This window comes from Lygodium microphyllum, chromosome 15 (genome assembly GCF_053477565.2).
Source record: "Lygodium microphyllum isolate KBCC chromosome 15, Lygodium_microphyllum_v1.1.10, whole genome shotgun sequence".
NCBI classification, from domain to species: Eukaryota; Viridiplantae; Streptophyta; class Polypodiopsida; order Schizaeales; family Lygodiaceae; genus Lygodium; species Lygodium microphyllum.
In genome coordinates, this window is record NC_141149.1 from 58,980,717 (window position 1) to 59,008,465 (window position 27,749).

The 27,749-nt window shown below is 45.5% G+C and overlaps 1 protein-coding gene across 3 annotated transcripts in view; it reads right to left on the bottom strand.

The window, feature by feature from the left end:
- LOC148024578 (S-adenosyl-L-methionine-dependent methyltransferases superfamily protein) overlaps positions 1-27,749 on the bottom strand; it is a 160,105-nt gene that overhangs the window by 85,500 nt on the left and 46,856 nt on the right. For all 3 annotated transcript variants that reach the window (XM_087694201.1, XM_087694202.1, XM_087694200.1), the window contains one exon: positions 19,906-20,098. In XM_087694201.1, the coding sequence (XP_087550327.1) occupies positions 19,906-20,098 (193 nt within the window). The remainder of the gene's footprint in view (positions 1-19,905; positions 20,099-27,749) is intronic.

A 27,749-nucleotide genomic window follows, 5' to 3' on the forward strand; every position in this document is an offset into this window, starting at 1 on the left:
TGGTCTGGAGTCAACTCGTATTTGTTCGATTACACGTCCCCCAGTGTCGCATTCTATAGTATCTATTTCCCCTTCGCTCTCATCACTGAATGAGCAGCAGTCTTTATATTCGTCGTGAAAGTTGTCTTTGTCCGATTGCTCCCCATTTCCCAAGTCTTGATACGTCTCTTCTGGTTAGTTGGGGACTAAGGCCCAATTGTACCTCAAGTTTAGCCAATTTGTCGGTCAAATATCCCAGGATCTCCAGGAGTTCTCATCTATTGTTCGGGGCTTGAAATGCAACAGGATTGGGTCTTCCACGTAGGCTTTCAGCCATCATGCAGATTGGTACTAAGGGTGTGTCCATGAGCTTGCCACTCGTCTTGATGGCTTGTTCGTACTCCTCATTGTCCGAGAACGGCAAGTCGATAGTAGCAAGAACATGTATCCAATCTCACTCGTCCTCAGGGCATGGGATATACTTGGTTAAGGCCCCATAGGATTTCCTAATCTGGCCATCACCCTTCAGCATGGTGGAGATGGCATCTAGGTCAACTGGCGTAGTCTTCCAAGTGTCCATCTCTACTCTTATAGCCTCCGTTCAATTGCCTAAGAAGACGAGACCGTTGCCCCAGTCTTCTATGACTCTCGCGTTGCGCATCCAGGGCCGGCCTAGCAGGAGGTCGAAGTCCACTCCCTTCATGACTAGAAAGTCAACAAAGAATTGGACTCCTGCTATCTTCACTGGCCAATTCTTCAACACTTCGAACGGTTTCACATTCATTCCGTTAGCCAATGTGATGTTAAACCTAGCAATCTCGACCGGTGGGTTACCCCAAGTTGGAGCACCGCATGGCTTAGCATACTAACTCCCACTCATGTGTCTACTATTCCCTTTCTGATGACATCTCCAAGAGCTAAGACTGGCAGGACTACATGCATCTCTGTGCCTTCCCAAAAGGCATTCACATACAAGGACTTAGGTACGGAGTGCAGCCTTAGGCTAGGTATTTGTGTTTCCGCGTCGTGCTCATGCAAGTTTGCGCCAGCTTCCTCATTTGATTCTTCAACCAACCGTTTCAACTCTTGCCATAGTGTTGGATGCTGCCTAAGTAGGTCTCCTGAGCTTAGAGTCACAAGGATGGTCACCAATGTATTAAGAAGTTTGCTAGCTGCTTGTCTCTCTCCTATCCCTATGGTGTCTGGCCAATGGCCTTGACCAATTCGCTGGCCCATAGCATTTAGACTTTGATTAAGCGGCACTGCCTGTGGTAAAGTCACATCCCTCGATTTTAGTCGTGGGGGTGGGACTGGCGTGCTCATACCTAAGAGATCATCGATCCCGTCATCTAATATGGGCTCGGCGTCTTTAAGATGCTCCATAGTTGTCATGTACGAAAGGTACAATACGGTACGGTACGATAAAATACGATACTAATTGGTACCTTCTGATTTTATAAGGTACAATACGATATTAGTACCAAAAAAATTAAGATGATTTTTTAAATAACAAAAACCATAAATCATTAGATAATAGATCATAGAGTACATGTTTAAAGTGAAAATAGCCATTTCATTACAGAATAGGATGAATACATGAGGGTGACAATCGCGGTCGCATGGGCTACGCAAAATATGCGATACAACTACAGTCTAGTATATCTAATACAAAAAAAAGAGAGACCTATTTCATATGAATGATGAATCTATAATGAGGCATCACTATCATCATCATCATCAAAACCATCTGAGTACTCATCAAGAGAATCTAAAGATGACTCCTCGGCATCCGATGATGAGACACACTCATAGTCATCCTCACTAATGAGGTTACCATCATCATCAAATGATGGCTCCCTAGGTGGTGGCTATGTAGACAAGGGGGAGATGTCATCATGAGGCACAGGATGTGAGCTACTAGAGCTCCGCCTTACATATGTCTACAAGCTACTCGAACGCTTGGTCCGATCCAGATAGGTGTCCGATCGGACAGGTCACTAGGTCCGACTCTGTGGTCCGATTGTCACGATCGGACAGTCGAGTGTCCGACTCTCGAAATTGGACGAGGGTGGGTTGTCCGGGCGGTGATATGGCGGGTCCAATCCTATGTGTCTGATTTTCTAGATCGAACAAGGTCTTTGGTCGGAGCGTCTGATCCGCGGAATCGGATACTGGAAAGAGCATCCAATTTTACCGACCAAACTATGCATCGACTACAATTTGTTAAAAATCTCCACTCTCAAGCTACTACCACCTATAAGACCTTCCTAAATTCAAGCAAGGGTGTAAGCCAAGGGTCTCATATACCTGAATCTTGCAAAAAACTCCACCACGCTCCGATCGATCCGATGTGGACTTGTGGCCTGCAAGCTCTCTCTCACTCTCTCTCACAAAGCCAAGACTGCAAATGAGACTTTCCATTGCCTCCCAAGACCTTAAACCCTTGCTCAGCACAATCTTAGCCTTCCCAATCACTTCTCTTGTGACTCTGACACATTTGAGCACTCCTTTTTCCCTTTTTTTTTGTTTGTGCCCTGTTCAGGTGTGGTTTACAACAGTGAACCTTGAGCTTTCCACTCCGATTTCTCGATCCTATCCTACTCTAAATGCAACAAAAATCAAAAGCAAAGTACTGAAATGATTTCTCATACTCAACTAATCACCAACCACCAAAAATACTTATAGTGCGGATCAAAAACCCAAAACCTCCTATCTATCTCAAGCTCTAATTCGAGGATGAAACCCTTAATTCGACACTTGATTTAAGTGCGCAAGTGCTCAAGCTTGAATCCCTTGGTCCCAGCAATGGAACCAAAATGTTGGGAGCTCACACTCAATCGCCAAGACCCACGGACCGCTTATTATCCAAGCATTTCAAGCGAGCACTAATGGCTACCTCTTACATAGCTGACGCACTATTCCTCTCTACGAGTATAGTGAGCTTACATTAATGCCTGATTGAGTTGCCTCCTCTCTCAAGCACTGCGCACGATTTGTGATGCAAGCTGAAGCATCCTCAGACCTCTTCCTCCAAGCTCCATCCTCTATAGCCACGCGCGAGACAAGAGAAGAGAAGAGAAAAGAAAAAGAAGAGAGGAGATGGTGGAGGACTTCACCTCCAAGATCCCTCACCCTCACACACTCACTCCCTCACACTCCCTCCCTCAAGCACTCACAAGTAAGCAAGTAAGAGGAGAAGAAGAGAAGAAGAAGAGTCTCTTTTTGCCACACACCCAAGAATGAGCTCTCATTCACTTTTTGAACTTTATATACATGCCGTAAAATCCCATGGGCACCCATCCCCTTTTTTATATGATCGGCCATTGTGGCAAGGTCCTTTTTCCCATTCCCTTCTACATGGCCTATTTCTTTAGTTTATGCCCGTCTATCCTTTTACCATTTGCAAAGGAGGGAGCCTGGCGCTCTTTTACAAAAATTTTGAGATGCCTTTCACTTAAAGATGCACTTTGCCTTTAGCTTGATTTTAGAGGTCATCCTTGCGCCCTTGCTTGTTCTCCGTCCTGCTTCTTCCATTGCCTTCATATTTTACTTATTTTTCTTCCGTCTTGAGCTGAGGTTAATAGCTTTGCAAATAGATCAAACTTTATGCTTTTGAATATGTTGTTTATACTTGGGACTACAAAAAATCTATTGTCAATTTCAGCATTCAATAAACAAGGTTTTCACATCATCTTTGAGGATGACAAGTACATTGTGAGAGACAAAGAGCTTAATTATACTCTTCACTTCAAGCCCTTTCTTGTTGGATACATATGAGAAGAGATCTCATGATGCTTTGACAGTTAGTACACTCACGCTTGTTATGCAAAATGCGAAGCTATGGCATGCCCATTATGGTCATATGAGTTTTGGCAATTTGATGATACTTCAATGTTGTTAGATGGTGGAGACCTTACCTCTTGTTGAGGCCCCACCTAAATGTTTTGCCTTCAAAAAGGATGGTGCAATGTGTGTTGTCCGTAAGTTAGCCTATACACTCCGATGTATGTAGTCCCATGCAGGCAATAGCTCTTGGGGATCATCTATGCTTTGTCACCTTCATAGATGGCTACTCTCGATATACATGGGTGTATGGTCTTAAGGTAAAATATGATGTATTTATGCACTTTAAACACTTGATTTGTAGAGCTAGAGGCTTAAACATGTTTAAAAGTGCACACTTTGCATGGATAGAGGGAGGGAATACATGTCTCGTGCATTTGAGACATTTTTTCTTGATAATGATATCACGCATCAAGCCATTGTGAGGATGACCAATCACTAGAAGAGCATGGTTGAAAGGAAAAATTAGACATCCATGGAGATGACTAGATGCATCCTGAAATCTAAGGGACTACCACATTAATTTTGGCTTGATGGCCTTCAATGTGCAATCACATGCTGAATCATGCATCTACAAAGGCACTTAAAACTATCACTCCTTTTGAATCTTGGCATGAGGAAAAACTAGGGGTTGACTACTTTCATGTGTTTGGATGCATAGCCTAGACTCACGTGCCAAAAGAGCTTCATGGAAAGCTTGATGATAAGACATTAAAATGTATCTTTGTTGGCTACAATTCAGAAAGCAAGGGCTATCAATCATATGATCCACGTACTTGCAAAGTTTTTGTCAATAGGGATGTTATCTTTGTGGAAAATGCAGCCTTTTCATATGGTTTGAAATGCCAACCACATATGATTCAGGTGATGTTTTGAAGGTCTTCTACCACTTTGGGATTTGAGCCTGCTGTAAATGTCCAAACAGATGTATTACAGCAAGCTGCTGCTGTTCCACATTCCCCTGAATAGCCATTAATTGATGACCGTATGCACCTCAAAGTGGAACATGTAGTTAGTTGAGCAAGGAAGGACTACTGTAAATGTAGCAAAAACTGCCCCTAGATGGTTGTTACAAACTCTCCAAGAGAGTAAAATTGATACTCCCTTATCTCGATACACTAGAAGGGATGCTAGACAACTAGCACATGATGCCCAAGGGGCACATTTGGTTGATACTATGGAAGTAGAGGCTCCTTTTGATGAGCATGTGTTTATGTGCTCATTGTTGGATGATGATGAGCCTACTTCTTTTGATGAAGCACAACAAGATGCACATTGGTTGCATGCCATGCCAGAAGAGTTGGACTCTATTGCTACTAATCGTACTTTGGTTTTTGTTGAGTTTCCTCCTAGCAAGAAAGCTATTGACACCAAACGGGTTTTTGTACTAATCGTACTTGGGTTTTTGTTGAGTTGCCTCCTAGCAAGGAAGCTATTGACACCAAATGGGTTTTTAAACTCAAGCGCAAAGCTTATGGCACCATTGATAGGTATAAGGCATGTTTGGTCGCAAAAGGTTATGCCTAGACAAAAGGCATAGATTATGAGAAGACATTTGCTCCTATATCCCGCATGAGCACAATGAGGTATGTTATTGCAATGGCTGCACATTATGGTTGGAAAGTGCATCAATTGAACATAAAGACAACCTTCTTGATGGTGACCTGCATGAGAATGTCTATGTTTCATAGACTCCAAGGTTTGTGGAGAAAGGAAAAGAGCACTTGATTTGCAAGTTGCATAAGGCTCTCCATGGTTTAAAACGGGTCCCTTGTGCATGGTACTCAAAAATTGATATTTGTATGGCCAACATTAGATTCAAAAGTAGTCCAATTGCTCCCACTCTCTACATTAAGAAAGAAGGGGGGAACTAAATTATGTCAAAGAAAGATGCTATGCAAGAGAGTTCAACTTGATGTATGTTCCCACACAAGAAAATGTGTTGCGGACATTTTCACCAAGGCTTTACCACGTGAGAAGTTTGAGGCTTTTTGCAAGTCCTTGAACTTATTACCCTATGGTGATTGATGATCTGTGTACTTCTATCACACTCGCACTGCAAGGGGGTGTTAGAATTTGCCAATTCTAGGCAATACCCAATGTAATTTGTGTGGTGTGGACACTTATTAAAGTGTCGAAGTATAGTGTATCTAGAATGTTAATAGTGACACTAGACTCTAGAGTTAAATCAACTCCAATTGAGTTAGTTAAGACGTATTGTACTTTCATTCTATCATTCTAGTATTTGCATCTTTGGAGTGTGGAATTGCTGCCCACTCTTGCTCACTATCTTGTGTGTGCTCTCTTTTTTTTTCCCCAAGAAAAGAGAATTCTATTAATAACACCTCGAAGAAAAATCCCTGAGGTAAATACAACATACAAGGAACTCTGTGAAGAGTAACTAGGTACATCAAAGATACAACAGTTGTGTGAACAACCAATCTGGTGGGCTAAAGTGCAAGACCATTTGATGGGTAGTATGAAAAAAGGTGTCTGAATCCCAAATCCGCAGGAAAGCCTCTCTTTTCTTCCTCATCCTCTCAAAGTTGCACTGCATCCTCTCCCATCTCCCAGAGAGCGTGGACTATCTCTGTCCAAATCGTCGATAAAGATTCCCCAATGGGTATATCCTAAAGATCAATGATCTAGCTACATCTCGCAATCCATATGTACCAAGCTATAATACTGGAAACCTGCTCCCATTTGTGACAATATCCCTGAGTCCACTGTGTCTGTGAGTAGTCTGGGGTAGGGATCCTGCTCAAATGCTGTCCAATGATGAGAAAAGAAATGCTCCCTTGAGTGTCCTCATAGCCACAAGCTAGACCTCTATCTATGACCCAAGCTGCAACCCCCCGTGTCGCCATCATGGACTCCATTGTACCATGGAATACTATCTTAAGAGCTCTTCTCCAAATCTCCTAGGCTTAGGGACAATCCCATAGGCAATGTCTTTGTGTCTCCTCTCGCTCACCACATTGCACACATGCCATTGGGTCCCTACCATATCCAAGCCAAGTGCCAACTACTAAACTCCTATAGGCTAGAAGTCAAAGAAAGAGGGACGTCTTCCTAGGCCTTAAGTTGTCATGTAGCCGCCTCCAAAAGTCGTATAAAAACTCATCAAAAATTCCCTCTCTATGCGAATGAGGGGTGGATGCACGCTGAGCTCTAATCTTACTCGTTTGCATCCTCCATCCCAATCTAGTGGTGTAGCAAAAAAGGGAATGTCGCATGGCCAATCAAGGAAGGGATCCCTCCACAACCACTCTCCCAGATCCCATTGAAGTCTCTGTAGAGGCCTCCTTTGGTATGCCAATATCTCCATCTATCTATAAGACAAGTGGTTGGGTCTAGGTCTATGTGCTATTTCCTTTCTATCTATAAGACAAGTGGTTGGGTCTAGGTCTATGTGCTATTTCCTTTCAAAGTGTGCCACTACTCTAATTCTTTGCCTAGAGCAGCCACTAAGGACTGTAAGGTCAAGATCCTCTCAGTGGAGGCGGCCATCCTCCCCAATTGTGAAAGTGAATGTCTTGTCTCTCCTAGATGCAATGACTGCTAGAAGGATATCCCCTCTAGAGAAGAGACCGATCCAAGTCTGAGAGGAAGCTGTGTCAATTTGCCAATCAAGTGGAACCCCCTCCTCACGGCCTCAATCATAGCCTTGGCTCCCCTAAGACCATGAAGCCTTTGCCTTTGAGTGTCATGTGGTAACTCCTGAAATGCAAACCACTCCCCCACTGATGTAGTGACCTGCAAAGAGAATCTCCCCCATGATAAGTGTGTTCGCTGCCCAATGGTGTGTCCTGACTTTGATCTCAAACAATGATTAAAGAGAAGAGGTTGTCTCCTCTTCTCTTCAATAGTAGTCAGGGGGAGCTCGTGGAGCCTTGGAGATATAGATCTCCATGCTCTAATAATAGCAGCTGCAAATCTAACCTCGAAGCTCCTCCCTAAATCTCTAGTGCTAATCTCCTGAAATATCTAGTGAATGTTGGGTTACCATGGTCCTCCATGTGTAGGTGTCATTGGTCAAGTCCTCTAGCCTCCCCATCAGAAGTTTCTTCCAAGGCTCCTCACCTGGAAGCAGACCTCTAACAATGAGCTTGACCAATAAGGCTTTGCTCTAGCTATCTGGGTCTATGATCCCCAATCCTCCTCTAGATCTAGGTTGTATGATGACATCCCAAGCTACCTTCCCTCTAGCTGGACTCCCATCTCCTCCTAACCAAATGAAGTTCCTAATGAGGCGTTTCACCTGGTCGATGCATGACCTAGAGAATGCCTAACAAGAGGTGATGTACCACATGGTTGCCAAAAGAACTTGGTTGGCAACCACTACTATTCTTGCCGATGAGAGTCTCGCAGAGCTCCAACACATGGAACACAAGATTTTTAGCGAGTTGTATGCTACCCATACTGTCAAAATGAATGACAACTAGATCATCTACCTGCACATCCAAATCACCCGAAAACTTTTGCAACCATACCACCTCACATGTTGTTATAACAGGACCTTTATACTCAGCCTCTATACTTGATAAAGTAATTGTAGGTTTCTTTTTGCTGCTCCATGTAATTGGTGCACTACCAAGGGAAAATATGAATCCGCTCATAGATATTCTATCATACATGCTACTTGTCCAATCTACATCTGTATATCCAAACACATACACTTATGTCTGATGCTCAAAAGGAGGGGTGCTAGCTGCTGCTTTGAGGTAATATCAATCCCCACATGGCATCCAAGGTATCTCACAACAGTCCCGCAAAGAACCCATGTGAAATCCTCATGTGGTCACCACTCTAGCTGTCTAGTGTCGCATGCCCGAAATCCATAGGATTTGTGCCAATTAATTAGTGCTCCTGATGCTCTACAAAATGTGTTCATGGCTGTTAAAAAGGGTCTAAAGTTCCCCTCATTCTCATCCAAGTAAATTGCTTTATCATCAGCAAACTCCACATCAAGAAGCTCCTCACATCGAGGATGGGTAGCTTAATGCCTCTGATACCTGTAGATTTGTCTCTCAAGAAGGAACTCATGGCCTCTGTTACAAATAAAAAAAAGAAAGGAGCTAGTGGACATCCCTATCTAACTGATCTATGAATGCTGAATCTATCTCCTCTTGCCCCTCCCGTCATGACCTTGCTATATGCTGAAGAATAGAGAGCTACATCTCCCTTGACCCACTGCTCTGGAAAGCCCATCCTCAACATTGTGCCCTCCAAGAACTCCCAATCCACGTGATCATATGCATTCTCAAAGTTGAGAAGTAGCACAATAAGGTCTTGCCTCCTGGATCTAGCCAAAGTTGTGGTCTCCCAGAAGGTGAAAATGTTGTCCAAGATGCTGTGCTCTCAGACGAACCCTATCTGAGTGGGGTGTATAATATCTAACATCAATGGTGCTAGCTTGAGACTAATCGCCTTTGTGAGGATCTTATAAGCAGTTCCAAGCAAGGTGATCGGTCTCCACTATGTGATCTCCAATCTATCTCCACTTCCTTTGGGGATAAGATGAATCAGCCCCTCGAAAAGTCTCTCTGGCATAGTCCCTAATGCCATAATCTCCTGAAAGGCTGAGTGAAGGCATGTCTGATGAGATCCTAGTAGCTCACAAAGAAGGACTTATCTAGTCTGTCTCCCCCTAGATACTTTTCCCGAGGGTAGTTCCCGAAATGCCTCCTCCCACTCCTCTGTAAAATGGGCCATCAGATGTCTACTCATCCTAACTATAACCACCCTCTATGTGCTCTACCAAACTCTCTCTCTCTCTCTCTCTCTCTCTCTCTCTCTCTCTCTCTCTCTCTCTCTCTCTCTCTCTCTCTCTCTCTCTCTCTCAAGAGCACAAAAGTGCAAGAATGGAAGAACGAAATCTACGCCGAGATCACATCACACTTCACCTCCTGGAAGGTGGACATTGAAACGTCCCTCCAGGAGAGAAAGGGTGATCAAAGAACTGAGGCACAAGCTCGATGAATATAGAAACAAGCTGGACCTACTCAAGGAGGAGGAAGGAGAAATCACCGAAACAACGCCCACCAAGGTGCAATCCGAGATCAACGAGCTGAAGACACAAGTAACAAAGGAGCTCAACACATGGGCGAATATAGTGAAACAAGCACAAGCCGAAGTGGCCGAGAACTCCAAATGGATTGAAGTAGCCAAGAAGTCACCAACAAAGAAGGAGAAGTTTGTGAATGCAGCACTGGAGGAGGAGAAAAGGAGAAAGCTTAGAGCGCTCCACATCCGGGTGGTCGGATGGAAGGAAGGGGATAGCCCCCTGGCAGATGCCCAACAGATATGTGAAAAGCTCGGAGTAGAGGACCCTCAAATAGTGGAGAATGCATGGCGTGTAGGGAAAGACCTCACCAAGGGAAGGCCTCTTATCCTCAAATTTGCCAAGTTAGAATCCAGACGAGCTTCCTCTCTAAAAGGACAGCTCTAAAAGGGAAAAAAGTCTACCTAGAGGATGACCTCACACCCGAACAGGTGGCACACCGTAAAGAATGCATGCCACAGATCCTAGAGGCTCACAAAGCGGGAAAATTGGCAGTATACAGAGATGGTCGGGTCATCATCACAGATAAGCGCCAATGATGGGGCGTGGCCTATGAGACCCACCTGAGTTTTGCAGTGTGGAACTGCAACAGAGCTATGAAAACAGATTCCCTGCATTATTCCAGGAGACCTTCACCGGCAAGGACATCGTCCTCTACAGAGAAACCCACCAAAGCCCAGGCACCTACTTACCAGAAGTGAGGGGATATAGATGGGAGACGGCATGCCGCCCTAGAGCCCGAACAAAAGGAGGGACCCGAGGGTCCGGAGGGGTGGCTGTGTTGTACAGGGAGGAGCTACAGCCCATGGTGCAAGTCATGCAGAAAGATGAGGAAGCCCAGTTCATGTGGATCCAGATACACATAGATCGCCCCCGAGACATATACATGGCGGTGTGCTATTTCCCACCAGCACACTCCCCATACGCACCACAGAAGGGCGAGTCACCATACGTACCACTGTACGAAGATATCATGCACTACTCCAGCTTGGGGGATGTCATGTTGGCTGGAGACTTCAACGCACGCACAACACAAAGGCAGACCCCCTTCTTCGAGAGCGAAGACCACATGTACAAAGAGATCGCACCGAAGGAGATAGGACTCAACCAGGCATCACAGGACACAGCTGAATGCACCGGATATGGCGAACACCTACTCGTGTTAGGGGGGGCACACGGACTGGCCATCCTCAACGGTCTCAATAGATGGCCCGGGTCGGATGCCCTCACATGCTTCCCACACAAGCACGCGCCAATTGCATCGGACGGGGGGCACATGAAGCACCCACACAAAAACTGGGAGCAAGCACAGTGGACTATATCCTCGGCCCTCTATCACTTATCCCCAACTCAGTCCTTTAAAATATCACCTCGCCCACTCGCAATGGCTACCGACCATGCATACCTGCAATTTGACATAACCTGCAGGTATGACCTAACCCCCCCAGCAAGCAACCCCCCAAGATTCCCCACATACCACTTTACCAGGCTAACTGCCAGCGCATACTCCGACCATCTCTATTGGAGCCTGCAAGAAATGAACCCCCACGCACCCCTGGAGGAGGTCACAGCACAGTTGGCGGGCACACTACACACCTCGGTTGCCGAATACTTCCCCCACACATCCCCCACCCCCCACCCCACCCCTCCGAACAAGAATGTCCCACAGAATAGCTGGTACGACGCAGAGTGCAGGGAAACCCGGCTCCGTCTTCAATAGGACGAAGCACGGGGAGTACACATGCATAAACAGGCACGCTTGATCTTCCGTCGCCTAGTGCGACGAAAGAAACGAGCCCACCTCTCCAAAGTGGAACATGAATTCTACCAGCTATTCTTAGGACAGGACAGCAAAGAGGCATGGAAGGCGTTTCAGGAACCCCGAGCCCAAACGCCCATCACCTCCCCGGACACTTGGCACACATATGCAACCTCACTATACCAAGTACCCAAGCAGCCCCAGCTACCCCGGCCCCCCAGGGACCAGACCCGGATCATCCACATTCTTCAGCACGGGGCGGGTTCGGGACGCCATTGATAGGCTCCAAAATGGCCATGCCCAAGACCACGAAGGCTTGGTAGCAGAGCATTTGACCCATGCTAGAGACATACTGGCACCTCTCCTAGCACACATGTTCAACAGAGCCCTATGCGAAGGCTTCCCAGCCAGTTGGTCAGCCAACACCATAATACCTATCCTGAAGGCCGGAGACCCCATGGTTCCCACGAACTACCGAACAGTCATGGTTGGCCATGTACTAGCCAAGCTCTATGGATCCATACTGGACCACGAGCTGAGCAAGTGGGCAGAGCAACACCAACACCGAGCAGCAGGACAAGCAGGGTTTAGGAGGGGGTTCTGCACCCTTGACCATATCCTCACACTGAGAGCCATCATAGAGGAGGGCAGAGCACATGGAAGACGGGTGTACTGCTGCTTCGTGGACTTCCGCAAGGCCTTTGACACAGTACCACAAGCGAGGCTCACACAGAGACTACAGGAACTGGAGGTACCAACCGAAATACGATGGGGGATACTGGCACTGTACGAATCGGTAACGGGCTGAGTTCGGGCACCGGGAGGGCTGTCAAAGGAGATCACCAGCACCATCGAAGTCAAGCAAGGATGCCCACTCTCGCCCACCCTATTTGGCCTCTACATTGATGAGATCTCAGAGTACATAGATAGATTGGGCGAGGAGGGATCGAGCCTGGGAGGGACACTGATACCTATCTTACTATATGCGGACGACATAGTCCTCATCTCCAACACACCCGAAAGGCTACAGCGCCAACTGGACGCACTACAGGCCTTCTGCCAAGACAAAGACCTAACTGTGAACCTGGGGAAAACCAAGGTCATGGTGTTCAACACGTCAACCCAATGGCTCCGACGGTCGGTACCCCCCTTCACATACGGCGGAGAAACCGTGGGCGTGGTCCAAAGATACGTCTATCTGGGGATTACATTCTCTGGACCGAGATTTACCCTGAGAAAAGCCACGGAAGATAGACTAACCCGAGGCTATGCAACCCTCGGGTCAATGGAGCACCAATGTGCCGCATACAGTTCCAGGAACCCCGGACAAAGCTCTGGCTTTTTGACACCTTGGTCACACCAGCCCTCCTGTACGGGGCTCCCATATGGGGGTCCAATCTCTACCACACGCGGAGGGCCCCATAGGATCAGCCACTGCCTAAGGAGGAGGCCACCTATGAGGGATAGGAGCAGATGGAGAGACCCTTAATACTTATGATCTCACGGATGATCCGAAGCAAGCCCTCCGTACCACACGAGATCATCCGCGCAGAGCTGGGGGCACCGCCCCTCGTGGCTGAGGCCCTCTTCCAGACCGTGACCTTCTTGCGCCGAATATGGAACCTGCCCCGGCACTGGTACCCCAGACTCGCCCTGAAGTCATCCAAACAGCTAGCAACACAAGGGGACACTCAGTGCTGGTATGCCCGAACAAAGACCTGGCTACGGCTCCATGGCCTGCACATGGACCACCTCCCCCCCACTACAATACAGCCTAGACTGCCCACACCTGGAGCTCAGCCCAAAGGAGGTAAATCGCATCACCAGAATGGATATCATCCAGACAGACACCGCCAGGACATGGGTGACCCCCACGTCGGAACTAGGAACCAAGAAGGCTTTCTACCGAGAACACTTCCTGCATATCTCCCCGGACGGCTTCATCACCCGCCCAAGCTACATGGACACACACCTATCTCACAGGGTCAGAAGTGCCATCGGACGGATCCGCACGTCCTCACACCAACTCCGGGTCGAAACGGGCAGATACGGGGCCAACCCCCTCCCCCCAGAAGACCGAATCTGTCAGCTCTGCCATCTCGAGCCAGAGAGACAGAGGAACACTATATCTGTAGATGCCCAGTGTACTACGAAATCTGGGGACGCTTCCACTGCCTATTCAGAGAAGGATTCGGACCACTCTCCAAGGTAATGGAATTCAAGGACCAGAGATGCCTGGGGCTCTTTCTACTGGAAATACGACGCCACAGAGACTACCTCCTATGAACCATGGAGCAAAGACAAGGAGCCACCAACCAACGCACACTCAACAACTTCTACCAAATACCAGCTACCCTCCCCACCACCGAGCCCCCACCAGCCCAACCGGCCTCCCGACCCCCGGGGGCCACCTTAGAAATAGCCACAGCAAGAGGTAAAGCCCGGTGCCCACGCCCCGCCGGCCCCCGTCCCCACAGAAGACACTGGTCGAAGATACAAGGGATACTACGCCGCCATCGAAGGGCCCTGCCCCGCTGCTTTAGCCTCTCCATGCTAGACCGACCCATGCGGAACATCTTAGGATGAACACCCCAGGAGCAGTTCCACACCGCACTGGGAGTACCTCTAGATTGTATCTAGTCCAGATATCAGTTTGTACCTACTCAATTTAGTTCAACATAGCATAAATGTTAGCTTCACTGGGACTTTTGAAATCTCCCAGACATTTGTATGCAACATTTTGGTCTCTTAGGCCAACCTGGCCTGTTGTAGACGTTAATATAACTTTCTTTCTTTCTTTCTTTCTCTCTCTCTCATATCCAGGGGTCTAGCGGTGGATTCTAGTAGGGATGTGTAGTACTGTGTGGCCACTTGTCTTGCCTCTAGAGGGCCCTGTGCAATTCCATCAGCTCTTCTCAGTCTCCGAACACCTTGTCTAAAGTGTTTAGGCCTTGTGGTGCGGAAAAACTACCTATTAACCCTATTGCCAAACTAAGTCCAAAAAGAGGCTCTTGCATGAAATATGTACTCCGATCTAGCTTCCTTCATGGTGTCAATCTTTGAGGTGGCAGTATGCATCCTCTCAACTGTCCATCTACATCCTGGCCATCTCTCCTCCTCCCTCGGTAAGGTAACCAATGATGCCATTGCAGCTCTTTCCTTCTCTAGAAGACTCTATCTCCTCCTTGCGGCCTCCTCCTTGAAGAAGGAACTAATCTCCTATAGGCTCTCATCCAAGTCACTAGCTGCCCGTCAAGCTGAGAAGGGTCTAGATCTCCATGTCTGTGGGATTGTTTCTCTAAGATCATCCTCGTAGAACAGGTGTTCCGGAATCCTAACACTAGAATGGGATCCCTCTACTCTCTCAAAAAGGAGTATCTGAATCGGTGAGTGGTCCGAGAGGGTCGTGCCAAATATGATGCTTGTAAGGCCACCTTTGTCGCAGGCCTAGTCATCCGCATAAAATTGATCAATCCTGGAGAAGGTCCTAGCTCCTATCGCCCTGTCTCTCCTAGAGAACTAAAGTGACCCAGTGGTCCTCCCAAACTCTGTTGTGAACCACTGGTCCTAGCCTCTAATCTGGAATAAGAACTCTTCCCAAGCAGCCTCCTCTCCTCCCCTAGTATTTTTGTGCATCTACCTCTCCTGTCCTCAAGAGCCTCCATGTTAAAGTCACCCCCTACCATCCAGTGATCAACCTATGGTAGAGGCTAACTAAGGATAGTCCAAAATTGTCTCCTGTCTCGCTGGGCATTTGGGGGGTAAATGGCCAACAAACCAATGAGTGCCTCCTCCACTCTCACTAAGACCCACATGGCTCTCCCTGGAATCAAAATACCCCAGCCCTATACCGACTAGGTCCACTGCTCCCCAGCATATATGCATACTCCAGCTTGTATCTTAGTAACAACTACAGTTGCTGCCCAATAAGTGTAACTCTGACCTGGCAGTAGCTTTCCGCAACATCGGGATATCCTAACTGTCAAAAGATGGTGCTCCTCTAACATAAGAAAATCAATCGATCCTCCTAGTAGAGCTCTGTGCAAATCTTGTTGCAGGAGACTCCGGCCAAGACTCCGGCCCTGCCTGAAGTGGCAACCTCCAAAGCCTCGTACATTCCATGAGAGTATCCTCATAGAGTGTGTCTCAACCTCTCGAATCGGCGTGGCTCTACAGCCCATGCCTGCCTCTGTTGCCTCCTAGTATATACTCTATCATGTGTCCTCTCCGCTATCTCTGCTACAAGGTGTAATGGGGGGAAGTCCTCACAATAGGCATCTAAGTCCTCTACCCCTCCTACTCATTGTCCTGGGCCATCACCACCTCCCCTGCCTACTAAGTGTCAGGTACCTCAGATGAGCTAAGCTCTAGGAGCTTAACCTAATGAGGCGGTGGTCTGGGAGATTGTGGCGTATCTGTAGCCTGTTGTAGCTCCTGAGAAGCTACTGGTGTCACTGCCTCCATGGGCTGTATCACATCAATTTGCAGTGCTGCCACTATCATTGGCTATGGGGCCTCTAGCTCTTAGGCATCAAGAGGAGTGTCTATGGGAGCAGTGAGCGGATGAGGTGGCTCCGCATGGGCTGACGGCCTAAGATCCCTGATCAGTCTCCGCCATCCCTCTGTCTGTCTCCTCGGCTCTAGGCCCTCGTGCCCTTGACTCTCATCAATGCGTTCTCTTCACTACACTATCCCCTCCTCTATCTAGCCTTGCATCGTCTTTGGCGCTTTGCCTCACTTCTCCTATGCATCTCGGGTCTACCACCTCCCTCATCCTTGAAGGAGGTCTAGCGTCGGCATGTCCTAGGGCATTCTGTTGCAAGATGTCCAATCATCCTGCAAGCAAAGCACTGACTAGGAAGGCCTGTATAAAAGATTGGTTGAATAAGAAAGCCCCCGTGAATGGAGGAAATCCTAATAATCTGGGGAAGGTAGTGCAAAGACTCTGTGGATACTATCACTAAAATTGATGGGTATCTATGTGGGCCTTCTGAGACTGCATCAGCAAAGGTCCTATCCCTCTAAATGATGTGGCCGAATGCACTGCCAATCACAAAGGTATGGCATAAAATACCCATCAAGGCCACGAAAAGAGATGGTGATGGCAGTGCCATCTCCAAGCAATGAATAGTCCCAACCCTCGATCCATATGTCGAAGTATGCCATTGAGGTCCTGACATCAAGGGGGCTGGTAGCAAGCGCTGCCTCCATCTGCTCGGGTAAGCTGAACTGGAGTCTAAAGCATCCCTTTCCAAGGGGCACTACTCACGTAATCCTGGTTGGGGTGCCGGTAAGAGCTGACTGGATGGAGTCCTTAAGGCTGTGGGTCAGTGGACAATCTCCAACCATTTTGCACGCCAAGGATGATGCTTCTAGGGCTGTCACTCTCTCCCCGAGTGCCAGCTTTGTGTCCAAAGCGAAGTGAACCGGTGGGAAGGCATCGGTCGAGTGTGTGCGGGGGGCTGCACTAGAACCCCCTTGGGATGGTGGAGGACCAGCTGCAATCTCAAGCAATACGCTAGCTCCATGTGTCTATGGTGTGGGTGCTTCTTGGTTTGTTAGCGCAGGGTATTGCCGCTGGTCTGCCTATTGGGGTTGTGAGGGGGAAGGGGAGATGGAGGTTGCCTATGCGAGGAATCTTACAAAGGCTGCAAGGGTGGATGAGGAGGCTAAGTGTCCATGGTTGGGAAGCGAGGAGAGTGTGCAAGCAAAGCAGGTTGAGGCATGGTAAGCAGGGCAGCTGCTGTGATCCAAGGAGGCGTCTATTACCACATCTAGTATGACCATTGAGAGGATATGTCCAAAATGTCCAACGTGACCATGTCCAGAGCTCAGCTTGCAGTCAACAGCCCAGCATGACCATGTCAGACCAGCATCACGTCATGTCAGCTTGTGTGCACTCTCTCTTCCTCCATTTCCAACATTGCTAACTGGATAATTCGCTAATCAATATCACTTATAGGTTACGGTGGCCAAAGGTCAAGTTTCCTTGTTATGTTGTTATCCCAACCAGGGGAGGAACCCTTCCAATAGCCAAGGAGATCCATCCTTCCACACCAATAACTTAACAAGGAGAGCATGTTTAAGTGTGAACACATATTATTGTGTGTAAATGTGCATGTTTAGGTGTGAACACCTTTTACACCAGTTAGCATTAAATAAGGGCCAAAGGGTTTGATGCATAGCTTAGCTTATAGATTGAGGCCCTATTATTTGCACTTGTATCTCACTTATTGTTATCAATCTTCTTTCAATTTGTATACATACAAGAGTTCACTCTCTCTTTCTCACTCCCTCTCTCTCTTCTTGCACCTCCATGGAATTCCATCTGCCACAGCCTATTGGTCCATCTTCACAAGCTCCATACCCAATAGGGTGGTTCAAATGCCAAGGAAAAGAAATTGGGAAAAAGCCCCAATTTTTCAGCTAATTGTACAAAATCGACAAAGGCCCCGAATTTGCTAGTGATATTGGAGGTGTATCGTACAAACGCCCTAATATTGACAATGAACTGCGGCAAATTTCTGCAATTCTGTGAAGAATTTCATGGAATTGATGAAAAGCCCCAAACCTTTTCTGTGAATTGGGCCCAGATTGACTGATTTACAGGAAAGACCCCAATTATGCCCCAAATTGTGCTTGGATGGGGCAGGCGTGGGATTTGGGAATAGGGGCCTACTAGTTGAGAGAAGCAATGTTTGGGATCTCGAAACCAGGGCGGGGAAGTTGACATGGCAGGCCAAGGTGGTGATCAAAGTGACAAGTTGACTAGTAGGCAGCGTGAAGGCTGACCACATGCAGGCAGGCCAAGGCAGGAGCAACATGGCACCAGCAAAGTGATGTGACGAGTCAAGGCAGTGATTAAGGCAGCAGATAAATAGTGATTGGCTGTCAGTTATGAGGACAGCAACCACACACATGGGCTGGAAACAGACGCATAGTTGGCGCAGTACCTAACGTGCAAGTTGCCGCACACTGTAGGCAGCGGAGACGCACGAGCTGCAAGCTGTATAGGCAAGCTTGGTGATCTTTTTGAAGGCAGCAGAGGACAATATGCCCTTGGCTGAGGCAAGGTGGCATTCTTTGTAAGGAGGCACTCACCTGGATAGTTGCACAGGCAGCTGAGAGAAGGAATGAAGTAATTTCACGTGATGTGTGTGTGAGAGCAATGCATTGACATCTACTAAAGGCCAAATCAGCCTATGAGACATATCCATGTACAAGAGAATATCCTCATGGTATCAAGAGAGTGAAAGGTGAAAAATCCTATCTAATGTGCAATGAGTGTGTACATTGATGTATACAAGTGTGTCGAACTAGGGATGTGAGATTATGTGTGTGAGAGGTACAACAATGCCATGCAGATCTAACTCCATTGAGTGAGGATGGGAGGATGTAAGATGTGATACTTGGTTGGTGGTGTGGCTTTAAGGGCCGGCGGGGCTCTCTTGAAATAGGCTCCCAAGTATCTCCCGCATATCAGAGCACGGCGGGCCAAGTACATCTCATGCTGCCATCGAATCCGGGTGACCTCTCAAAATATTTAGTTGTAGAAATAAGCAAATGTCTTATTTGTTAAGCAGGCTAGTTACATGCCAAGCAAAAGGGAGGGAATAGTTCAAGAAAGTGCTACTGCCTATCATGGATAATTAGAAATCCATGTTTGCCAGTGAAGCCACCCTTATATCAACCAAGATGCAAGTTATAACAAAATGCAACCAGTCCCCAACAAGTCTAAGCATTTGACTGCATGAATCCCTGACGTTAAGTTTCGTCTGCCTTTGAAGCAAATGTGAAGCTTAGCAGTCCCAAAATGACTAATGCCACAGCAAAACACATATCAAACTACTCACAACTCAGAAATACAACCGTGGAAGAAGCTGGCAGAAACTGGATCAAGACTGCAAGGAGGTAAAACACAGTCAAATTGGATTTTGATACAAGATTGTGTGTTTCAGCTCAATAATTTTTAGAAATATGCAGCTCTTCACTGTGAAGAACATAATCACCTCAAATTTTTCCACCGTGTCATAACTTGACTCGTAAGCTACTGTTGAGGTTTAAGACTACTCACTATCACCATATAGATTAAAGAAACCTGAGTTGGCTTTAAAAACTCAAACGGTAATCTTCCGACACATGTTGGTAAAAATGTGACAATTAAACAGATCAAACCAGTCCCTAAAATAGTTAAAAGAACAAATGACTAAGTGATATTTGTATACAGCTCAGACAAGATAAAGTTTGTCTTAACACATACCTGAGCAGGGTTTAGTTCACGCTCTAACAAACAAGCAGTGTTATCCAGTGCAGACCGTTGTAAATCAAATCCATACACAACCCCTCGTTCACCCTCCCCACAAACTAACTTTGCCAGCCTCAAAGTATCAAGTCCGTTACCACAAGTAGCATCAACCACAGTGTCCCCCAACTTGGCCACTTCTTTCCAAATTCTGTACAAAATTTACTGTATCAGACAACAAAAGAAATGACAGGTCCAGCACATTGAACTACACATTCAAATCCAATTACACTGTGAAAATATAATAAAACTAGAGATGATAAAATCAAATGAAGACATTTTTTAGCACTTTCAGGCAGAAGGTTGTGAAAAAATAAGCCTTTGACCATTGGTACAAAGAAGCCAATGAAAATAATCATTGCTGTGAGATGCATCACCAAAGAGAGAAGGTTGCAACAAATAAGCCTTCAAACCATAGGTACAGATAACCTCATTAGCTTGGAACTAACACTTAGTAGTCTATCCATAGATGTACATTTGGACTGTTCCCCTGGCACACACAGCTAGGGTTTCAATGAGTATGAACCATCCTATATATATCCATGTCCCATAGCACTGCCGTAAGAACAGTGCAGATCTCTCCACAGAACTATCTCCCCACTGAGCTAACCTAGCCACACTAAAAGGAAGGACCAAAGCTCTCAACCCTTGCAGAGAGCATCTTGATTTGCTCTTGAAAGCACTCAGAGTGAGTGTTGCCTTCTACTCGAAGCTACTCCTACCCTCCAAATGCACATACCTTAGAGATGTAAGCTAGCACACTTATAGATTGTTTAATGATTTAATAATTATAGAAATGGGATTAATGATTTAATTAAAATGAACTCTACTTTTGGTACCCCTAGCTCTTGGCATGATGTCCATTGCACTAGTAGTGAAGCATTTGACAACACGGATGCAATGGAAAAGTGTGTAGGCTAAGTAGTACAAGGCCAGAGCAAAAGGAACAAGGTGCAAACCTTGGCATATCAAAAGGCATCCACTAATCTTGCCCACATATTTTTAGTTGTCGATGGAGTTGTTGGCATACAATATGCTCTTAAGTTGCCAAGAAATGTGATAACAATTAACCACATGTTGAGTACACATTCTCCAACCTTGATTATTGGAAGCAGTCCAATGCTTCCTCATGAAACTCATATTCAACACATAACTAAAAATGAGTGAACAGTCTTACCAAACTATTATGGGCACAGCAAGTGCTCTTCAAGGGCGAGGAGATTACTCTCACAACTAACAAGAGAAGTGTTGTCAAATGCACAAGGATCGAGACAGAGTGCAACTGAGATATGCACAAAGAGAGAGAGAGAGAGAGAGAGAGTGTGTGTGCAAAGTAGAGTGTGAGAGCATGACACTAAATGTGGGTACAATCACTAAAATTGTACCACTTTAGGTTTTTCTGATAATATATATAAAGTGCGTGTGTAAGGGTGCATGCACACCCAAACATCGTAAAAGGCACGGTGACCCTTTATTCCCAACAACCTTCCACCTAAAGGCAACGTGCTTGAAGGTAGAGGATAGAATTAGCTAAGTCTATGTATGTACAAAGCTAAAATACACATATACTATCCAACCCCCATCATCTGGCGGCAATGAGGAAACCGCTCTTTCACGTTTGGTAAGAGAGCTTGGCATTACAGAGGTTCCTATCCTCCATTTGAGATAGTCAAGAGTGCTATCATGCTAGCACGGAATCCTATCTTTCATGCAAAGACCCTTCATGAGAAGGTCTGCAGGGTTATCATCTGTATGTACCTTCACAAGCTCAATGCTTTTGCGAAGTACATCCCTGATAACATGATACTTCACCAATATGTGCTTTGTCTTTGCATGAAAGACAGGATTCCGTGCTAGTATGATAGCACTCTAACTATCACAATGGAGGATAGGAACCTCTATAATGCCAAGCTCTCTCACCAAACGTGAAAGCCATAAAGCCTCCTTGCATGCCTCAATGGTAACCACATACTCCGCCTCTGTAGTAGACAATGCAACACACTTTCAAAAACTTGGATATCCAAGAGACTGCTCCTATGAACGTGAACACATATCCTGAAGTAGACTTCCTGCAATCAGGATGACCAGCATAGTCTATATCTATGAAGCCAACAACCGATGAGTTCTACTTTTCAAAGCAAATACACAAGTCCTTTGTGCCCTTAAGGTATCTCATGATATCTTTCACTGCTTCCCAATGCTTTTTACCAAGATGTGCCATGTACCTGCTAACCACTCCCACCGCAAATGCAATGTTAGGATGTGTAGCAACCATAGCATACATCAAGCTACCAACAGTTGAAGCATAAGGAATCTTAGCCATCTCAGCCTTTCCATCATCAGAAGTATGTTATAGGCCTAGATGGCACCTTCCATCAACAGTTGAAGCATAAGGGATCTTGGCCATCCCTACCTGCAATCAATATGTTATCCACATACAAAACCAAGAGAATAAGGCTGCCATCTAGTATCTTCTTGGTATATAAGCAACAATCAACTTGAGATCTATGGGTTCCATGGGATTGCATAAATGTATGAAATTTATAATACTATTCTTGTGGTACCTATTTCAGCCTATACAAACTCTTGTCGAGTTTACATACCATGTGCTCTTTTCCCTTTGCAACAAAACCCTTAGGCTGCTGCATATAGATCTCCTCATGCAAATCACCATGTAAGAAAGCTATTTTTACATCCATTTGTATGAGTTCCATATCTTCAAATGCAACCAAGTCCAAAATGGTTTGTAAAGTAGTCATTTTGACTACAGGAGAAAAAATTTCATCAAAATCAATTCCATGTTCTTGCTTATACCCTTTCGCAACTAGTCGTGCCTTGTACCTTGGCAAAGAACTAGAAGTGACTAATCAATGTCATGACGGTGTTGACTGGCCACCTATCGTGTATCGCCAGCTCGTAGCACGTCAAGCCGTCGCCTATGTTGGCCTATTGCCTGACTATGCCCCCATCCCCATCAATTGTCGACTGCACTATGCCGCTTGATCGTGCAGTGTCTCCAACGTCGCCTAGATCTACATGTCAACTACCTGCATCAGGCAATCACCTGCTCACCCAGCCCGCAACTATCCAGCTCGCAACTGACGTGGCCTCTCCTGCCTATGTCACTTACCTAGCTTGTGCCTTCTAAACGCATTGGAACGGGCAAGGTCGCACTGGAATCGGCAAGGGTTGCAAGAGGCCATGTGGTTTGTAACGAGGTACCTTGGCCATGTTGCAAGTATCACATGATTTTATATATTCCTTAACTTCTTTCCACATCTGGGGCCACCAAAAATCTCTTGAAATAAGCTCTAAGGTCTCATTAACTCCGAAGTGTCCTGTTGTTGGGGTGTCTTGGCATTGTTGGAGTACCTAGAGTCTCAGCTTTCCTAGAGGGATGTAAAGTAGATGCTTATAGTATAACAATCCATTAGTTTCCTGAAACTCACAAACTTCATTTCCTTTTCCCTCTTGACTTTTTCTCTTGACATTATTGGCCAAATCATCATGCAGTAGGGCTTCATGGATTAACTGGATTGAGGTACGGCCGTCTTGGTGACAACTGGAGATGGCTACTAGCTATAGGTGCTCTGGCTTTAGTATTGCTCGTTGTTGATCAAAAGCTTCTTCTCCCTTGTTAGGTGCCACATAAGATCTTCTCGATAAAGCATCTAATTGGCATTGTTGGTGTCCTGGGTGATAGGTGATGACAATATCAAACCTAGATAAGAAGTGACTCCACCAAGATTGTCTTCAATTGAGAATGCGGGTTTTCATAAAGTATTCTAGATTTTTGTGATCTATATAGACAATAACTTTATGGGCTGCACCCTCTAGATGATGACACTAAGTGTCAAAGGCATCTACAATGGCAAGGAGTTCTTTGTCATGGATCTCATAGTTTATCTCTGGAGGGGAAAACTTTCTTGAGTGGAATGCCACTAGATGCATATGACCATCATCTCCATCCTGGGACAAGATGGCTCCTAAGGCATAGTCTGATGCATCAATCTCCAAGAGAAAGGGCTTGGTAGAATTTGGGTGGACTAGGATTGGGACAGTGGTGAAAGTAGTCTTCAAGGTCTAGAAGGCCTTCTCGGCTTCTGGGGTCCATGAGAACTTTGAGTTTCCTATAAGTCTGGTGAGTGGTGTGACTATTTTTTAGTAGTCCTTGATAAATATCTTGTAGAAGTTGGCAAAGCCAAGGAAATATTGGACATCATGAATACATGCAGGTGTCTACCACTCAAGAATAGTCTCAATCTTCTTTGGGTCCATGAAGATTCCTCTCTGGGAGACATTGTATCATAAGAATTCCACTTCTATCTGATGGAAAAAACACTTCTCAAGTTTTGCATATAGTCCTTTTTCTCTGAGCTTTTCCAAAACTAATTTTACACGCTGCTCATGCTCCTTGGATCTTTTGAGAATATGAAGATATCATCCAAGTATATAACTACAAAATCATCTAGATGCTCTCAAAAGATATCATTTATCATATGTTGAAACACTGCAAGAGCATTGGTGAGACCGAATGGCATAACAACATACTCAAAGTGACCATACCTTGTACGAAAGGCTATCTTCCATTCATCTTCTTCTCTGATCCGTACAAGATTATAAGCCCCTCATAGATCAATCTTTGTGAAGAAATTGGCTTTTCCAAGGCATTCCAAGAGCTCTAGTATCAATGACAAGGGTATTGATTCTTGATTGTTATCTTGTTGAGTCCTCGATAATCCACGCACATTCGAAGCGATCCGTCTTTCTTCTTCAAAAACAAAATTGGGGCTCCAGTAGGAAACTTCGAGTACCTAATGAACCCCTTGGCTCAGTTCTCATCAACGTTCTTGCGTGGTTCAACTAGTTCATAAAGGGATAGCCTGTAGATGGATCCAAAAGGTCGTTGAGTCCCGCTCATGGAGTTCTCTAGCATAATCATATGGTCTATGTTCAGGCAAGAGATCTGCATTCTTTTTTTCACAGATATCTTGGAATTCTTGATACTAGCTTAATAGCATCACTAACTCATCCTTACTAGATTCTTGAGCTGGTATATAATATATCATGTAGGTCGGTTCTTGCCTTGCTATATTCATAAAGGCTTTGGCTCCTAGATATACCAACTTTCCTTGATTTTCATAATATATAATCTTTTACTTAACCCAATCAATTTCTAGGTTTTGTTTCTTTAGCCAAGGGATCCCAAGGATAATTGGATTTTGGAACTGAATATGACATGAAAGCATACACGAGATTTGTAATCGCCAAGAGTTACCATGAGTGGTCAGGTTTCCTTGGTAATATCTTTAGATGCTAGAGGTCCTCCATCCACAACTTCAACTATTGCAGGATTGGTCTTTTGGAGCACTGGAATCTGGAATCTAATCACAAAGTCATCATCAATGAAACATGCGGAAGCCCCAGAGTCGGCCAAGGCTTTCAGAGAAAGGGTCTTTCTCAGCAAGATTATCTGGACTTTGACAGGGAAAGTTTCCATGGGTGTGGCTGGCATCAAGAGACCCTTTCTTATATCACGGTCCAGTTGTATGGTCTCATTTACAACTAGACATTCTCCTTTTCCAACTCGAGCATGATTGCAACAACTCTTGGGGTACTTGCCCTCTTATTTGGAAAATTTAGGGTGATATGTCCAGGGTTTTCATAATATAGACAAAGATGATTCTCTCTTCATCTTTGCTTTTCTTGTGGGGTCAAGGGCTTGAATTTGGTATTAGCTATTTGCATCAGTTCGGGCTTGGTTTCTTCTTTGATTGGGTCTTTAATTGGGGCTCGGTTCCGTTGGTGAGACCTTAATTCTTCTTGCTTTTCTTTCTTCCTCTCGAACAATCTATTATCACATTGAATGGCTTGCATGATATAATTGTTGAGTGTTTTTGTCTCAGGCATACTGAGCATGAGATCCTTGATGTCATCTCAAAGGCCCCATTTGAATTAGCTAATAAAATACTCCTTGTACAAAGTGATGTCATAGATTGATTGCCTAAATTCAGATGCATAAGCAATGGCAAGATGGATACCCTATCGTAGCTTCCAAGTTTTGTTTCTGCTACTCCACCAATATCTGCATCTCCAAATGTGGAAGTGAGCTCACAAAGAAATGCCTCATAGTTGTAAAGTACTAGTATATTCTTTTCCAAGATTGGGGCTGAACCATGATAAAGCTTGACCACAAAGCAAAGTCCCAATCAATCCACCTTGGTAGCATCATCTCGATATCTATCCGGTTGCATGTAGATATAGAGCCTTACTTGTTGCGAGAATCCCCTGAACTTCGAACAGTCACCATTGAACTTCTTTGACATGCTGATCTTGGGTTCTCTTATTGGGGGTTGATAAACACGCAGAATTATCAGATCACTTCCTTTGTTGTTTTGCAAGTTTCAGATTTGGTCTTACATCTCTTGAATTGTAGGGCCTAGATGCATACAGTGTTCTATTTGAAGTTGCGCTTGTCATTCATTCAAGTCTTAAATTTGTTGTTTGAGGTTTTGAAGGGAGACCACGATTCTTTTGAAGGGTTGCCTCCATGGTGCATAGTAGGGCTAGAAAGCAATCTTACCAAACTGTTATGGAAGCACTACAGTGTGCTCGAGATACTAGACTATGCAAGATTTGTTACAAGTGGAACTGGAGGGGGGCACAACACAGAGTGATGGAGGTGGAGCAAGAGTGAACCAGTGAGTGTGACGGCTTGAGAGAGTTTGAGACGATAAGAGTGTACCAACAATGTGTCGGTACACAAAGAATAAAATGTATTTAGACTTAGGGTACGTAAAGGGTGCGTTCACATGTACAATGTGCGCGTACTATATACACGGAGGTTACCGAGCCTTTATATCCCAACAACCTCCCACTTAAAGGTCCAATATGAACCTCTAGCTAACCAACTCCCACTAGTAGAATGCAATGCTCATGCTGAGCTTTGCTTAGACTTTTAGTGAGAACATCTGCAGGGTTATCTTGTGTTTTAATCTTGGTCAATGTGATTTGACCATCTTCCAGAATCTGTCTGATGAAGTGATATCGCACATCTATATGCTTTGTGTGTGAATGATACATGGCATTCTTAGCTAGATACACAGCACTCTAGCTATCACATCCTAAAACTGCAGTACCCATAGACATGCCAAGATCATCTGCAAGTCTACTCAACCATATAGCTTCCTTAGAAGCTTCAGTAGCTGATATGTATTCAGCTTCAGTGGTACTCAGTGCAACAATGTTTTGCAACCTGGAACACCAAGAAACAGCCCCACCAGCAACTGTAAAGACATGCCCGCTGGTGGACCTACGAGTGTCCAAGTCACCTGCCATGTCTACATCACAATAACCCTGCAAACTAAGTGCACCCTGCCCATAGCAAATACTTTTTCTTTGTGTACCCTTAAGGTATCAAAGAATACACTTGACAACCTCCCAATGTGCTTTGCCAAGATTTGACATAAACCTACTAACAACTCCCACTGCATCAGCAATGTTTGGACGAGTAGCAACCATAGCATACATAAGAGAGCCACAAGTTGATGCATAAGGAACTCCCTTCATAGCATTTGCTTCCACCTCATTTTTCGGACCGTTGGCTTTGCTAAGCTTGAGATAAGGGGGTAAGGTTAGCCCAAAAGGCTTAGCTTCAGCCATGTTAAATCTGTCCAGTACCTTTCCAATGTGCTTTTCTTGAGATAAAAACAGCAATTTCTGCATTCTATCTCTACGAATCCTCATGCCCAAAATATGCTCTGCATTTCCCAAATCTTTCATGGAAAAAACTGATTTCAACT